This window comes from Scleropages formosus, chromosome 6 (genome assembly GCF_900964775.1).
Source record: "Scleropages formosus chromosome 6, fSclFor1.1, whole genome shotgun sequence".
Lineage (NCBI taxonomy): Eukaryota > Metazoa > Chordata > Actinopteri > Osteoglossiformes > Osteoglossidae > Scleropages > Scleropages formosus.
The window spans coordinates 5,963,492-5,979,561 of record NC_041811.1 but is presented as its reverse complement, the minus strand read 5'-3'; the positions used below and the strand labels follow the sequence as shown (position 1 = coordinate 5,979,561).

The 16,070-nt window shown below is 45.8% G+C and overlaps 3 protein-coding genes across 5 annotated transcripts in view; 1 reads left to right on the top strand and 2 right to left on the bottom strand.

The window, feature by feature from the left end:
• eeig1b (estrogen-induced osteoclastogenesis regulator 1b) overlaps nucleotides 1-6,136 on the bottom strand; it is a 33,027-nt gene extending 26,891 nt beyond the window's left edge. Inside the window, exons 1-2 of the mRNA XM_029253110.1 lie at nucleotides 5,736-6,136; nucleotides 5,152-5,470 (exon numbers count right to left, since the gene is read on the bottom strand). Coding sequence (XP_029108943.1) covers nucleotides 5,152-5,297 — 146 coding nt within the window. The 5' untranslated portion in view covers nucleotides 5,298-5,470; nucleotides 5,736-6,136. The remainder of the gene's footprint in view (nucleotides 1-5,151; nucleotides 5,471-5,735) is intronic.
• A 1,512-nt stretch (nucleotides 6,137-7,648) lies between these two features.
• On the bottom strand, nucleotides 7,649-11,267 carry LOC108922672 (nuclear apoptosis-inducing factor 1-like). Its single transcript, XM_018732948.2, has 3 exons — nucleotides 9,816-11,267; nucleotides 8,673-8,723; nucleotides 7,649-8,351 (listed from the first exon to the last, which is right to left on the bottom strand). Exons 1-3 carry the CDS (start codon nucleotides 10,243-10,245, stop codon nucleotides 7,879-7,881), a joined length of 954 nt encoding a protein of 317 aa, XP_018588464.2. The 5' UTR covers nucleotides 10,246-11,267; the 3' UTR covers nucleotides 7,649-7,878.
• slc25a25b (solute carrier family 25 member 25b) overlaps nucleotides 11,263-16,070 on the top strand; it is a 27,881-nt gene continuing 23,073 nt past the window's right edge. For 2 of the 3 annotated variants that reach the window (XM_029252865.1, XM_029252866.1), the window contains exon 1: nucleotides 11,263-11,640. In XM_029252865.1, coding sequence (XP_029108698.1) covers nucleotides 11,299-11,640 — 342 coding nt within the window. In that variant the 5' untranslated portion in view covers nucleotides 11,263-11,298. The remainder of the gene's footprint in view (nucleotides 11,641-16,070) is intronic. The other variant, XM_018732943.2, reaches the window with a different exon arrangement.

The following is a 16,070-nucleotide window of genomic DNA, read 5'->3' as shown; positions in this document are numbered from 1 at the left end:
TGTTAGCTTTCTACACCAAATATACAGTTTTAACCATTTATACAGCTAGGTAATTTTAACTGTATCAATTCAGGGTAAGTAACTTTCTCAAGAGTAGTACACCAAACGGGTCATTTGAACCCGAGTCTGACTGCAAATATTGGTCCTAACCACTGCGCCACCTGGTACCCAGGTCTGATGGTAGCAGTATGGGACTGAGAATTTCCAGGGAAATAGGAAGGGTCAACACAGACACGCATGCATGCATGCATGCATGCACGCACGCACACACGCAAAGACAGTCTCTGCAGTACAGCCTGATAATGTATTCTTTCCATGAAGTCCACAATGCAGTTTGGAACTCAGAGCAGGGCGATGGGACAATCCCTGGAGCATTGTCCTGGAGCGAGTCCCAGGGTCCAGCTGGGGGGCTGGATGGGAGGGCGGCACCATCCACTCTCTCAATCCTCCCACTGTTTTTGTTTTCTGCTCTCAACTGGAAAAAGTGAATCTGTGTGCTGAGTCATCGGTGCCGACAGTGGGAGAGTGAACAGAGCAGGCAAGCAAGGAAAGCAGGAGAGTGAGGGTATGACCTTTGACTCCCTGCAAGTTATAGTGTTGTACAGAGCCATCATTTCTCGGTGGTATGATGCCAGTCTGACGATACCCCCTTCCTTCTGCAGTTACCCAGCCCAACAGCCCCGCCCACTCCCCTTGGAAGGATGACCACTGTTGACTACCTGACTGCAGGTCATGCACTGCACTGTTATGCCCACAGTATCAGGTAGGAAAATCACCAGCACATGAAGCCCAGCTGTGACATCATCACCCGTGTGTCTGGAACTTTCTGGATAGGAGTGGAGAAGAACTGGAACATGGCCAGCACAAAGTGTTGGATTTCAGATAACCCATGTGCGCCACCTGAGCTCGATTCCAAGACTAAGAAGTACAAGAACACACGCCATTGGCAGATGGGACTTTCCACATTGGGGGTGCCCCATTGAGGTGGTCCCTGTTACCCATCCCTCCCCACCCAACCCCTCCGTACTCCACACCCTTGTCTGAGGTTCCAGCATTGACTCCCACAAACTCCCAAGACATCATCAAGGTTTCTCACCCTTCCCACCCTCGATTCTCTTAAATAGAGCCAAAAAACTGCAGTTCAGACAGGGCCAGTCCTCCCCCACCCAGTTCAGTCCAGTCTCCCATGGGTCACTCACAGCATCAGCCAGTGTATCTTACTGTATATCCATCCATCCGTCCATCCATAGCCACACCTCCACCTTACAGTTCTCACAGTTCTTCTTAGAGACTTATCTGGGGAAAAGTGCAGAATGTGATAGTGCTTTTTATTAATCCATTTTAAATGTAAATTTAAAAAAAAAAAATATCCAGAATGCTTCAGGGCAAAAATGTATCCACTAGAATTTCTGAATGCCTGCAGAAGTTGTGTACAATGCAGGCTCAGTGCCCAGTAGTGTCAACCACAGAGGATCCCTTAGCAGCTGTACCTCAACACACAACACATTTCATTACCCACACTGGAACTGTTATTACTATTACATTTATTCATTTAGCTGACACTTTTCTCCAAAGCAACTTACAATGTTAAGGTTACAATTATTTACCCATTTATACAGCTGGGTAAATTCACTGGAGCAATTTAGGGTAAGTACCTTGCTCAAGGGTACTGCAGCCAGAGGTGGGGATCAAACCTGCAACCTTTGGATGCAAAGGCAGTAGTTCTAACCACTACGCTACCAGCTGTCCCTATTATTTATGTATGCGGGTATATGAGGGCAGCCGGTAGCGTAGTGATGAAAGCTAACACCTTCGGACCCAAAGGTCACAGGCTCAATTTTCACCTGTGGCTGCAGTACCCTTGAGCAAGGTACTTACCCTAAATTACTCCAGTAAAATTACCCAGCTGTATAAATGGGTAAATAATTCTAAGTAAAACATTGTAAGCTGCTTTGGAAAAAGCATCAGCTAAATGAATAAATGCAAATATATCAATCTGTCTACTGATTTTCCCTAAAATCAGTTACAAGGTTAGGTTTGTACAATAAGCTAGTTACAGTGATTTACCCATGAGCTACTTTTCTCCAAACTGACAACAATGTTGAACTACTTATTATTTACCCTTTCATACAGCAGGGTACTTTTAACTGTATTGATTCACGGTAAGTAATTTGATCAAGGGTGCCACATCCGGATGTGGAATTTGAAACTGGGTACACCAATTTCCAGGTGATACCACTTACCACCGTGTCACCTGCTGCTACTAATATTCACTCCATTTCGAGTTATAGTTTTCAGAGCCTTTGTGTGAACAGTTGATCTCATTGGCTGCAGCATTCTGAACATTTTGTTTTGTTCTCCCTCATGATTTCCAGACATAAATGTCACAGATAAAGCACAGTAAACTGAACTGGCTTTGCGAGGGAGAAAGTGTGTGTATGTGTGTGTGTGTGTGTGTGTGTGTGTGTGTGAGTCTTTCGTATTAAAACAATGACCCGTCTGTTTTTAAAACCTCTTTCCCCTCAATCTTTCCTTTGTTCTTCATCTCATACCCAGGCTCCTCCTGCTCCTCCTCTCTGCTGTCCCGTTTTGTTGCAAACCAAGCGGGCATGACATCTGTGCCAGTGTCAAGCATGCTACCCATGCCAGGATGCCGGGGCGGGGGGGAGAGAGCCATAGGGTGGGACAGGGTCATGAAAAGAACAAGGGATGAGTTCTGGACTGTTCCATTCTTTGCATGTGCGCATGCACACACACACTTTCCTCTTCCCTATTTTAAACAAACAGCACTGCGGTTTGTTTGATACACACACACACACACACACACACACACACACACACACAGTACAGATGGGACAAATGACCTATTTCCTAACAGCTCTGCTTGGACAGACAACCACACTGCATAGACCCCGGCTGACTGAGCCGTCTTAAAAACCTCCAAGCAGTGCTAGAGTCCTGCTCTAATGAGGCTTGACAGCTGCACACACCAAGGGGGGAGATGGACGACCAGGATCTGCTCATTCAACCCCTTCTTTCACAGGGATGGCCCCGTTATCCGCATTAAGGTCTACATGCAAAGGCAGCCGTCAAATATGCCCTGCGTATGCAAAGCTTCCTGGGAGCATTAGAACCACAGGAATGTACATACGGGGGAGTGCAGCTATCCAAGTGGGAGCCTGGGGGTGAAACCCCTGTGTACCCTTTAGGGTTAGGGTGGATGAATCTAACGTACCCTATTTATAGTACACGTACCCTGTATACCCTCTAGGGTTAGGGTGGATGTACCAAAAATACCCTTTTTATGGCGGACATCTCCGCGCACCCTTTGGGTTGATCAATGTGCTTACCAAGAATGCTACAGTAAAAACTACCTTGCTGTATAAATGGGTAAATCAGTATCGTAGAGTAGAAACCTCATACTGTATGTCACTTTGAAGAGACATAACATGAAGAATATTACAGATAATAAGCCACGTTTAATGAAACAACCATGAATAACAACCAGGAGACGGTAGACTGAACCTCTCCAAGAACGGTATCAAACCATAAATAAAAGCAGGTTGCAATAAACGACAGTCTTTGCTTATGGAAAGAAATTAATATTAATGACAACATGCCTTGTTTTGCATATCTGCACAGGTGCCCTTTGGAACACAATGCAGCGCTGTGACGTGTTAACACTGCTCTGTAACACAGGAACACGCCAGGCCTGTGAGAAGTTGGGAGCAGTTCGACAAAGCCTAGGCTGCACTCCCATGTTATTCATTAAACTGGGTCAGACCCTAGTCTGGTGATAAGTGGGAGAATTGCTAAGTCGAGGGGTAGGGCGGCACAAGGCGGAAACACGTGACACGTGTGACGGATAACGTCATGCTGAAAACACACATGCACACTATCTTCAAGTGGAAAGCACAGCTCCACTGAGAGAGGAAACTCATTGACAGAATCCAGAGGGAAGAACCCAAGGTAGGGGTACAAGGCCCTGAAGTTAGAGTGCACTTTAGGAAAGAGGGAAAAACACACTTCCACATTCAAAATAAACATTTGCTGAGCAAACAAATAATATAAATAGAGCACCACACCTTGGAGACCATGTTAGGCCAGTGAAGTAAAACTGTTACTTTGGTGAATCACCATTGCAGTCACCTGTTTGCATGGATTAACTCTGAGTAGATTAAAGAGAGCAAGGAGGACATTAGTTAAGGGTCAGAGCTGGTAACCAAAACAGGGCCAGAGCTCTACTGGTTAGGGTTATGGTGCATTTCACCAGAACATGTCTGTCTAGAGGGGGCCATGTGCTAACAAACTTGTATCACAGGGTGGGGCTTGAGCACCAGGGAATCCTCAGGTTTTACTATTGATCAAGAGAGAGACAGAATGGGGCCTGGGGTTTGATACCCACATGGCTCAGGTTGTTTGTGGTTTAATCAGAGCAGCCTGAGGCATCCAAGACTGGACTTCTACAAGCAATGAGTCCTGGAGATGCAGGGTCCATTAACCTGTTCTGACTTTACAGCTGTATAAGCAGGAAATGATTTCGATGATACTCCTAAAATGAATGCATCAATGACACGTAAACACACATGCTATCTACCTATATATTTATATATACAGTATATACAGAGTGAGAGAAAACCTGTGCATATCATGATAACGTTTGATGATGGATCTGGTGGTTTTCTCATTAAGAACTTCTCCTCTCACATCATCCTCGGATTTACCACGGTAAATACAGCCACTGTAAAAACGGGCTCACATATTGACATCCCCATCAATAGGCAGTGAAGCACAATGATGCGTTGCAGCAGTAAACACCCAAAACACTCAGCAGTTATGCCTTTGCCAAGATATGATATTAAAAACCATGTTAGAAAACACATTGATTGCAAAACGTCCACAGAAGAGTTCACAAAAGAGGAGGGGGGGTTCTGTCCACTAATTGTATAGTTATGGGATAATTAATAAATTGTCTCAGTTATAGATTTATAGATAATAGACATAGAAATACACACAGAACCATAGAATCACATAGAGGTTTAAGTACCTATTACTGCATGATGGCATGGCATGTGTATGGTAAAGGAAGTATATATCATATATATATGTCATTGGAAAGAGATGATGATGATGATGATGATGATGATGTACCTGGAGGATGCGCAAGCGAAGTCTCCCCCGTCCAACAGTCTGATTTTACAGAAGAGGACCCCGTTGACGAAGGGAACGGCTGTCAGCTCCTCCAGCATGAAGGAGATCTGGAACCTGAACTTCTTCTTTTTCATCAAAAACGCCATGAGTTCGAGCAGCCCAAGTCCAAGACCCAGGAAAGTTTAAAATAATTACTTAAATATTCAAAATAAAAAAAACAATAAAATTACGAGTTCTGGGGGTGTTAATCTGGAGCTTGGAAGTTTGTCTTGAACCCGGTTCTGATCATCTCTGAACGGCCGTTGGAGACGGGGAAGACCTAGGATAAAGAATTGAAAATGTTATTTTTTTGCATAAACAAGTACAAATATCTCAGCAAATAAATTTTAATGAGCGTTAAATAGTGCAGCTTGGTAGGGATGTACTTTCACTTCAAGTGGCGATTCAGCTGGGTTTGTTTGTATTACTTCGAGTCCATGTTCGAACCCAAACCGAAGTGTCAGCTCAGGTTCCGCTTTGATCGCTGGTCCACCGGCTGGGAGCTGCGAACCCGACACCTCCTGGAGTTCTTCCGCACAACTCACCGTACTGTTCCCGTGAGCTCGGCACTCCGAGGAGACGTGGAGGTTCTTGCAGGATAGGAGGCAACCAGGATCTCCCGGATCTACAGGACCTCCAAGAACCGGGACCAGAAGGACAGAAGCCGGGATCTGCAGGATCTCGAGGACGCTCCGGGACCCGACTCTGCCGCGAGAAGTTCTGCAGCGCAAAGCGCAGAGCTGCAGTCGATCTGCCAGGTGAAGCGCCAAGAACTAAACCCACTCTGTTACGTCGACTCTCCGGGGATCCGAACTCGAGTGGTTCGACCGAACCGAAACTGAACTGATCTCCGGCGCACTTTGGACGTCGACAAACGCGGATAGACCCTCCTCTAGAGCCGGCTAAGCGCCGCCTTCTCCTCCCTCCTCCTGTTCCTCTCTTCACCTCCTCTCTGCTTTCTCTACTCCCGACTTCTTCTTCCTCTTATCTTCTCTGCTGTCTCCTTCCTCCTCCGGTCGCATCCCATCTTCTCTGTTTGCTTTTCTTCCTTCATCTATCAGCTTTCTTCTCCAGTGTCATTCCTTCTCTGTTCTTTCTCCTTTTTCTTCCTTCAACTACCTTCTTCTAGTCCCTTCTTCCATCTTCCTTTTCTTGAACTACCTTCATAACTTCAACTAACTTAACTACCTTTTCTTCTTTCAAATGCCTTAGTCTATCCTTCTCTTCAACCTTTTCTTATCTTTAATGTCTCACCTACCTTCACCTCTCTACATCTACCTTATCCTATACTGTAGTCTCTCTTTCCCTCTGAGCATGATCCTACAGAAGTCTGCATACAGCATCTAGAGAAGCTGCACATGAGAACTACACTCCAGCTTACATTAAATTTACTTCATTTAGTCAACACTTTTCTCCATAACGACTTCCAATAAACACTGTGTAGTAGTATCAGCCCACACCTTATTCTCCAAAGGTAACTTACAACACTAGATACAGTACATACAATAAGGCACTCATCCATATATCACTGAAACACTTCATTCACAGACACACACCATGGGTGACTTTTAGAGTCACCAATCCACCCGAACAGCATGTATTTGGACCGTGGGAGAAAACTGGAGTATCCGGATGAAAGGCATGGGGACAACATGCCAACTCCACAAAGACTGAGATCCTCTTGCACCACCCAGGCATTGTGATCACTACTTGACACCATGTGGCTTCAGTCCTCACTGGAAAGTGGGATATGATCTAAGTTCAGCTGCTCGGCTGAACATCACCAATGAGAATGTCATGACTACTGTATCACTAATAAGCAGCTCATCCATTTATCAAACACATTAAACAGCACCCTTGGCCACTGAATGCATATTACATTTACAGTATATTCATTTAGCTGACACTTCTCCAAAACAACTTTCAACATTAGTCTACCTACAGTTATTTACCTATTTATACAGATGGGTAATTTAACTGGAGAAACTTTAGAGTAAGTACCTTGAACAAGGGTACTACAGCTGGAAGTGGTGATGAAACCTATGCCCTTTGGGTCCAAAGACAGCAGCTCTGACCACCATGGTACCAGCTATCATGACAAAATTACTAAAATGAAAGCAGCTGGAATATAATCCTACTAATACCCTTTTCCATAGTTTTTTAAATTTACACGCACGATTACTGTCAATCACAGCTTAAGGTGGGATCTTGGAAAGATTTAATTTACCTGTAACAGGTACAGTGCTGTAAGGAAATATTGATTTGTTGATACTTGCCGCCACCTGTCGGTAATAATGTAGAATTTCAGTCAAGTACACAGCATGAACGAGGTGTATCCGTTTCTTAATTCACTTAAAGATTCTTTTTCTTTAGAAAACGCAGATAACTCTTGCAGTTATTAAAAGTGTAAAACCACATAGTTTAAAAAAAAAAAAAAATCCATCCATCCATAAAAAACAAGGCAAAAGTTTATAATTTATTTGTTATAGGCAGAAACAAGAAAAGCTCCCCCCCCCCATTTATAATTTTTAGAATACAAAAATAACTTAAAACATTCGATAATCATCACAGTTTCACTGCAGTACCTGCAACTATGGCCCTTGTTTACAAAAATTTCTCAGAGTTTGCAAATGTTTTGCTCCACAGGGCCTGCATGTGGAATGGTAACCACATGGGTAGACACACAATCTAGTTCAGATCTTCCACTTTTAGGACTGTGGCCGGCTGCTGTGCCTCTTCCGAGAGGGTGGCTGAGGCGGCCGTGTTAGTGGCACCCTGCAGGAACTTGCGGAGGTCCTTGAGAGCAGGCCGCAGCGCCTGGACGAGGGCATGCAGGGTGGCCTGTGTGCCCTCCAGGGCCTGAGCTTGCCTCTCCTGGGCGCAGGCCTGCACTTCATGTGAACGGCGGATCATCTGCAGCATGCCTGTCTGCATCTCCAGGTGCTGGGCGATCTCACGCACATGCAGGTTTGTGACGCGCTGCTCCTGCAGCAGGTGCGCCGAGTTGAGAGCGATGCGGCTCTTCAGCTCCTGAGGACGAGCGGAGCATTCCGTACCCTCTGCTGTGGGCACCTCTGCCTGGCCATCAGCTGCCACCTCTGCCTCTGCTGTGCAGTACTCCACCATCCCTCCATCCTCCAGCACATGGTAAGTGGTCTCGCCTGCACGGGGGGGATTTATAAAGCCACACTGAGCGGGACACCGCTCATGTAAAACCTATTCTAAAAGTTCTGATTCATATCTATAACATTTTTAAACTATTTGAAATGTATCAAAACCACTTACATTTACATTTATTTACCCGCCACTTGAAGATGGAAATGTTTAACTTCCAAAGATTTTGATTAAAGTGCCATTCCAATATAGCCTCTTTAATTGGGATATAGTTATATAACTGTTTACTTTGTTATAAAAAAAAAAAAAACTCTTAAATTTTATATTTATTTTTAAAAATATGAAGAATATATAAGGGAGATATTTACCTTGTAGAGTTTTTTGAACCTCAAAGGTTGCGGACCCTGCAGTTTCAATACCTAGGAGAGTCAACCACAGAGGTTCCATCAGCATCTGTACTTCAGCATACAACATACTGTACTTCACTGCCCAAACAAAGGGTTTTTTTTTTTTTTTTTTTTTTTTTAAAGTACTAATAATCTGCCATGCAAAAAATACACGGTCAAGTCCTTTCACCCAGATTGTCTTTTTAGGGGGTGAAAGAACACACCTCATTTCATTAAACTCCCTCTGCTGGCTAATACAAGAACTATATTTGAACTATTGACAATAATAAGAATAATAATTTCATGTGACGCTTTTCTTACAGGTTACAATGTTAGGTTTGTACACCAAACTTACATTTACTGTATATGGGCGGGAAATTTTTCTATAGGAAGTCAGGTCAAGCACCTCGATCAAGGGTGCAACAGTAGGAGGTGGTATTAGAACCAAGCTCTAACCACAATAGCTCCTGCTGCCTGGCAATGAAAGTGCAGACTTTAAATGCTTACACATATTGGTATGTTTGACCCCACTGAAATATGCAGCTGCCCTCTGGATCCCTGAACCTTTAGTACATTGAGCACGTTAATTTTAAAACGCCGTCGCGGGCTCCGTGCTCTTTAGCCACGCCCACTTTCCCAACGTGTCACTATACTCGTTTTTTGACGTAATTTAGAGGCGTCTCATCACAGTCTAACCTGGCGTCATTGGGGGCGTGTCTACGGGGGACAGCAGTTCAAAAAAAATTCATGCGGCCACCAATCCAAAGTCCTCAAAGGCGAAACCACACATGTGCGACACTTAAAACAAGCAAATCTCACCTAGAAGCACCCGAAAGAGGTCATCGACACGAGCTGCGGGCGACATTATAACAGTTTTACTTTATTACTGCTTTAACATATAATTTACTTTTTGTTCAGCTAACTTATGAGTTATGGGACTTTCTGATGTGCAATCAAAGCCTAAATAATGCAGAAAAACAAAACTTTAGAATGCAGAATGCCCGCTACGGACTGGACAAATTACACGAAAACGGAGCTACCTGCGCCTGCGGCGGAAGAACGTAGACCGGCGTCTCCATAATAAGACCTGTCGACGGGCAAAAAAATCGAGCCGGACCCACTCACCCTGTGCGGACAGGGTCACCGTGGTCACGGGAAGGCTGATCTCGGTGCTCTGCTCCCCCGCTGCTACACTGATGACCGTCGCTTCCCCCAACAAGTTGCAGATGTGCTGCTGCGTCGAAGTTAAGGTGACAGACACCGGGGCCGAGTCCGCGGTTCCGTCCATTGCGGCTCGGGCCTGAGCCACCTTCCGGCGCACCTCGGTCTTCAGGTCAGACCACTTCTTCTTCACCTCGGCCAGCTCCCGGGGACAGGTGGTCACGGCGTTGACCCTTTTGAGGATCTCCTGCCACGCATTGTTCTTGGCAATGTGCGTGACTCCGGCGTTGAAGTGGTTAACCAGGACGTGTTTGTGTCTGTCGATCTCCTCCACGATGATCTCCACCTCCCTGTCGGAGAAATTCATCTTCCTCTTCTTGGCTGCCGATGCCATTTCTGTGTGGCGGAATCGTGCAATGCAGTGCGTACGATACGCAAAAACAGTGGGAGTTACTCAAAGAGCGGAGCTCCGCAATGGCTTCCTGAACGTGCCCGCGCCCCCAGCCCGAAGACCCCCCCCTCCCAGCCGGCTGCCAACCCCGCCCATCGTCTCGTACTGTCTCCTCAATTGGCCAGACTAAAGGTTCTAGCATACCTCCCCAGAGTCAACTGATGAAATATTTAGTTACTTGGTTTTATTAACATTATGTAAATGAATAGCGTTAATTCCTAGCTATATTTTCAATCTAAAAAATGAATTTAAAATTTATAAACGCGCTTATACCTAAGAATTGACCTAATAATACTTCCTCGTTCAATCGTTAGCTCAATTCCGAACAACTTTTTTCTGCAAGTGGGTGGCGTTAATTTGAATAGTGGAAGATGATTGGGTATCGTACACATCGCAGCCTGACCCTCCCTTAGCGCCTGGGTGGCTCCTCCCACTCATCAGCGGCTGGTATCTCCGTCCTGGAATCGTCCTCAGTTACCGGCGTTTTCTATCTTCTTTATTCTCTGTCAATCCGAAGGTGGATCCTATATCGATTAAATAAAAAACCTGAGAAATCACAACAGAAAATACGGAAGTGATGAAGGTTATTATCGACGAGACGCGTGGATCAGGCGCTTGCGCCCTAGTCGCCGGGCCGTAGTAGCTGTGGACTCCACGAGTACACTCGTCACGGGGAACTCGGCTCGACATCCTCGTGGTTTATCTCCGAAACTGGACATCCCGAGGAAGCAGCCGTGTTTGAAACCAATTCGGAATAAGGACATTTTAATGGATACACTCCCGGGGACATCTTATGGATAGACGTAGGGACTTCTTAATTCTTGAAGCGGGATTAGAAAAAGGCTAAAAGGCAAACAAGGATCAGGCGGCTCATTCATTCGGATGAGCACGTGAACACGGGGGAGCGAACCTACTCTGAAACTGACTTAATTTTTAAAGTTTTTTTTTTTTTTTTTTTTTTTTTTTTTTTTTGTCTGTTTTATCCTAGTCAGTACGATGCAACACCAGGGATCGCTCGTGTCGCCGTTGCTTAGCGGTGTCTTGTGTCAGTGCAATTCGGATCCCGGTCCTGCGCTCGCTACCGGTTCGGGTAGCGCTCCCGAAGCAGCCGCTTCTTGTCCGGCGCCCGCGTGCAGGGACTGCCCTGTGCGCGGCCCACGCGACTGCGACCCCTCGGACCCTTGCGGTGGCGAGGTGTGCGGCGGCCCGGAGCAGGAGCACCGGCTAAAGGTTCTCTTCCAGATCTTGGACGTGAACAAGGACGGCGGCATCTGCGTGCAGGATCTCAGCATTGGCCTCAGGAAACTGGGCGTCCACCGCACGGAGAACGAGCTCATGGTAAGCGGGTGTGCGCGCGCTCGCGTGCACGTCACCCAAGTTCTGCGAAGATACTTATAGGAAAAGCCGGCCCGTTACATTCAATCATTGCATCCGCGCGAGTGTGTGTGTGTCCGCGTGTGTTCTCGCGCGCGCGTTGAGCAGGTTGTATCCGCATGTATCTGTTAAACACCGATTATCTTCCAGCGTATTCCATGCCCGTTGAAGAAACGATGGCAAACGCACCCCGCGTGATTGTGAGAGATCATGATTGAAGGGGAGCTCATTGTCTCTCGCACACAATGGTGTCCCGCCTGTTGGTGTGAAGGACGCAACATATCCGGGATAAACTAAGAGCCACGGACACTGTCTCAATACTGATGGTGTGTGAGTGAGAGAAAACATCGGAGACGCCGAGAGAATCGACTGATCCGCACTGAAAACGCATTGATTGATTGAAATGTGATCCGCAACGACTGTCGGCTGCATTCTATTTTGAGGTGATTATGTAATACAGTATATATTAATTTAATGTTTGGGGAAGCGGATCACCTCGTCGCTGCAGTTCAGTCACACCACTGAGCATCAGAAACATGTTCTTGATTCATCACTAACTGAGCGTCGGAGCATGTTAATATAGCCATAATTTGTAATCCAGAAAAGTATACTGTAGCCCCGGTATTACTTTGCGGTATCTTTAAGTCTGTGGCTCTAGTGTGTCAAATATATTGCGTCCGATACCTCCTTAAACATCGTTCCAGTTAAATATAGTAAAGAGCGTTTTTTTTTTTCTTTTTTTTAATTGAAACTTCTGGGTAAGTTTTTTTTTTTCCCTCTCAATTTCCTTCTTTAAAAGGACTTGATCTGGCAAGGATTAATCTATAAAATGGGTAGACTAATCATACATATATACGTATAATTAGTCTACCCTTTTTACCCATACATTACACACATCTGTTTTAACAAATACGGATGTTTGACTTCTATTCTCAATACATCTGTAATCTGTACATCTGTTCATTTTCAAAAAATGAATCCTTGCTTAATAGTAAATCTTTATTTTTAAACCATGGGCTTGGTTGGTTTGCAAAATCTGGTCTAAAAAAATCTATTATTTGTATTGTTACTGGTTTCTTTTTTCTCTGTTACCCAAAGTACAGTTGAATTTCTGTGTCCATATAATTAACAATGAGGTATGTGTTGGGGACTGTTTGGGAGTAAGGAAATGAGATCTCTGCTCCTACAGAGAATTCAGGTAAAGAGGTGACAGTTGTCTGAGGTCAAATGTCAGTACTGGTGTAATGGTTCAGTTTTTATTGCAATGTAATCAAAGAGTTGCTGTTCTACCTTCACGATGTGGCTTTCTGAATTGAAGAAACCTGCTGGTCACCCTGTTTGGTACAGGTGGAGGAGGGATGAGGTCATCAGGGTCAACCTCTCTGTCCCTTTAAAGAGTCACTTTCTCAGACCTCCGTGTGGGGTCGGCATTGCTGGCAGGTGATTTTCCCTTTTGGGCAGCCCAGGTGACCTTAGATGACCCCTCTGCAGAGGTATGGCTGCAGCCACTGGCAGCGTGGTTAATGAACTGGAACTGAGAGACCCAGGGCCTGTTGGCTCAAATGCCACCGTGACTATCTAAGTCTGCTCAGTAACATATTTGGTTGTATAAACGGTAAAAGGTCAAATGATAAGCTCTGCCTGGTAATTTTAGATACTATTTATTGGTTGTTGCCATATTCCTTATCTTAGCCTTTATCTAAGCAACTTACATTAAGCTACTTAAAATGATTTATCTATTTCTAAGGGTCCTAGAGTGTTAGAGGTTTGAACCAAGACTCTTAACTCCAAGGTGATGACTCTACCCAGTACACAACTTCTGAGTCATGGTCCTGCCATTTTTGGAGATCTTGGAGGAGCTTCGTTAGTCTAATTTGCCTCATTAGTTGGTTTGCAGCATTTGGAGGTCAGAGATTTCCCATGATGCACTGCTTCACGCTGTTTATGTGAAGAATTGAAAGTGCTGAATAGGTGCAGAGCTGCATTTTGTTCTGTGTATATTGTGGCATCACTGCTTTCTGCTGGACTGGCTTAAACAATTGATACCCAGTCGATCTGCTGAGCAGGACTGAGGTGTCCCAGCATTCTGATCCAGCCGATAAAGAGCCCACAAAAGAACCCGTCTCACCCACTGTCCTCGTCAAGGTGGATCTGACCTAGTGACACAGCACACTACACTTCAGTATCGTCTGGTTGCCATCCATCAGTCAGTAAATAAGCTGTTTAAGCGCAGAGTTGCAGTGGTCCAGAGCCTATCCTGGAAGCATCGAGTGTAAGGCAGGGTACACCTGGATGGTCCTTTTGTTCATTCACTTACACTCTACAGGCAATTTCGAGTCACCCGTTCACATAAGAGCCTTATCTTCGGACTATGGGAAGAATCCCACTTGAACATTCAATCTCCTGTTGTGCCACCATGTCTCCTCAGATCAACTGAAATTTACATTTATTCATTTAACTGATGCTTTACTTTAAAGCGACTTACAATGTTAAGGTTTCATGGACAGGATATCAAGGCGCAGTCGAGGTCAGGAGGGCATTCTATGTGAGAGTTGGAAGGTGATGTCTCTGGTTTTTGCGTATGATGTCCTTTTGGCACTGTCACGTGGTTGCCTCGAACACGCAAAGGTTTGAAGCTGAGTATGAAGTGGTTGGGATGAGGATCAGCACCTCCAAGTATGAGTCCATGGTTCTTTCACGGAAAAGGATGGCATGCCCCCTCCAGGTAAGGGGAGAGAATTTGCTCCAGATGGAGGAGTTTAAGTATCTTGGGGTCTTGTTCACGATTGAGGGGAGAAGGGAGTGAGAGATCGGCCACAGACTGGGAGCAGCGGCAGCAGTAATGTGGTCGCTGTACCAGACTGAAGTGGTGAAGAGGGAGCTGAGCCATGAGGCAAAGCTCTCTGTTTACTGGTCGATCTATATTCCTACCCTCACCTACGGTCACGAACTCCGAGTACTGACCGAAAGACTAAGGTCGCGGATACAAGCGGCTGAAATGAGTTTTCTCCGCAGGGTGTTGGGACTCTCTCTCCGTGATAGGGTGAGGAGTTCGGACATCCGGGAGGAACTCGGAGTAGAGCTTCTACTCCTCCACATTGAGAGGAGCCAGTTGAGGTGGTTCGGGCATCTGATAAGGATGTCACCTGGTCGCCTCCCTTTGGAGGTATACCAGGCACGGCCAACTGGGACAAGGCCCAGAGGTTGGCCCAGGACCCGCTGGAGGGATTATATCTCACAGTTTGCCTGGGAACAGCTGGAGATCCCCCAGGCTTAGCTGGAGGAAGTTGAGGGGGACAGGGGCAGCTGGGCCTTTCTGCTCTCCCTGTTGCCACCGCGACCCTAGAAGGACAAGCGGGCAAGAAAATGGATGAATGGACAATGTTAAGGTTACAATTATTTACCCATTTATACAGCTGGGCAATTTTCACTGGAGCAATTTAGGGTAAGTACCTTGTTCAAGGCTACTACAGGTGGGGGTGGGGATCAAACCTGCAATCTTTGGATCCAAAGGCAGCAACTCTAACTGCTGCACTATCAGCTTGTCCTATACATGTCAATATCCTTGTGCGTGTGTGTTTCTGCACAGACCTATTTACGTGCTCACACGCTGACCTGTTTGGCACAGCCTCCTGACCCTTTGCCAACTGGTCACGAGTCCCCTCTCACAGGGCTTGGACACAAGAATGTCGTCCTGGTCCCTCGGTAGCCTGCTGGTTGTCAGCCGATGTCCCTGATCTTCTATTGCTGATAGGCACAGGAAATGATGGAGAGGATGTTGATGGTCGATTTAAAAAGGAACCCTTCCCCCATGAGCATCTGTCTGGGCTGCCCTCTGTAAACACAGCACGGGATGTTTTTTCCTGCACTCCATTCCACCAGGAGAGAAGGTTCGTTCTCCCACAGGTCTTCCTGTTCTGGTCCAGGCTGACTGCTGACTCCTATGAGATGGAGGCCAGACTCCAGTGAGTTACTCAGTGAGTTCCCTGGAGGAGGGGAGGGGAGAGACTTTCTTTTTACTGGAAAGCCAAAGACTCATTGTCAGTGGAATGTTATTTAAACCCCAGGTGTCTGTCTGTGTGTGCTTCAGGTTTTTTTTTTTTTTTGTCTGTGTATGTGTTTTGGAAACTGAAAGATAGTAAGGCAATGGTGATGCAGTGGGTAGCACTGGTGCGGGTGTTTCAACATGGGTTTGAATCCGGCTCAGTCTGTGTGAAGTTTTGCCTGTTTTCCCTTTTTCATGAGTTTTTTTTTTTTTTTTTTTTTCCCCCCAGGTGCTCTGGTTTCCTTCTGCGGTCCAAAGATGTCTTTCAGGCAAACTGATGACTCTAAATTAGGGCTGTGTGAATGTGTGTTATTGCCCTGCCATGGGCTGGCATCACATCCAGGGTATA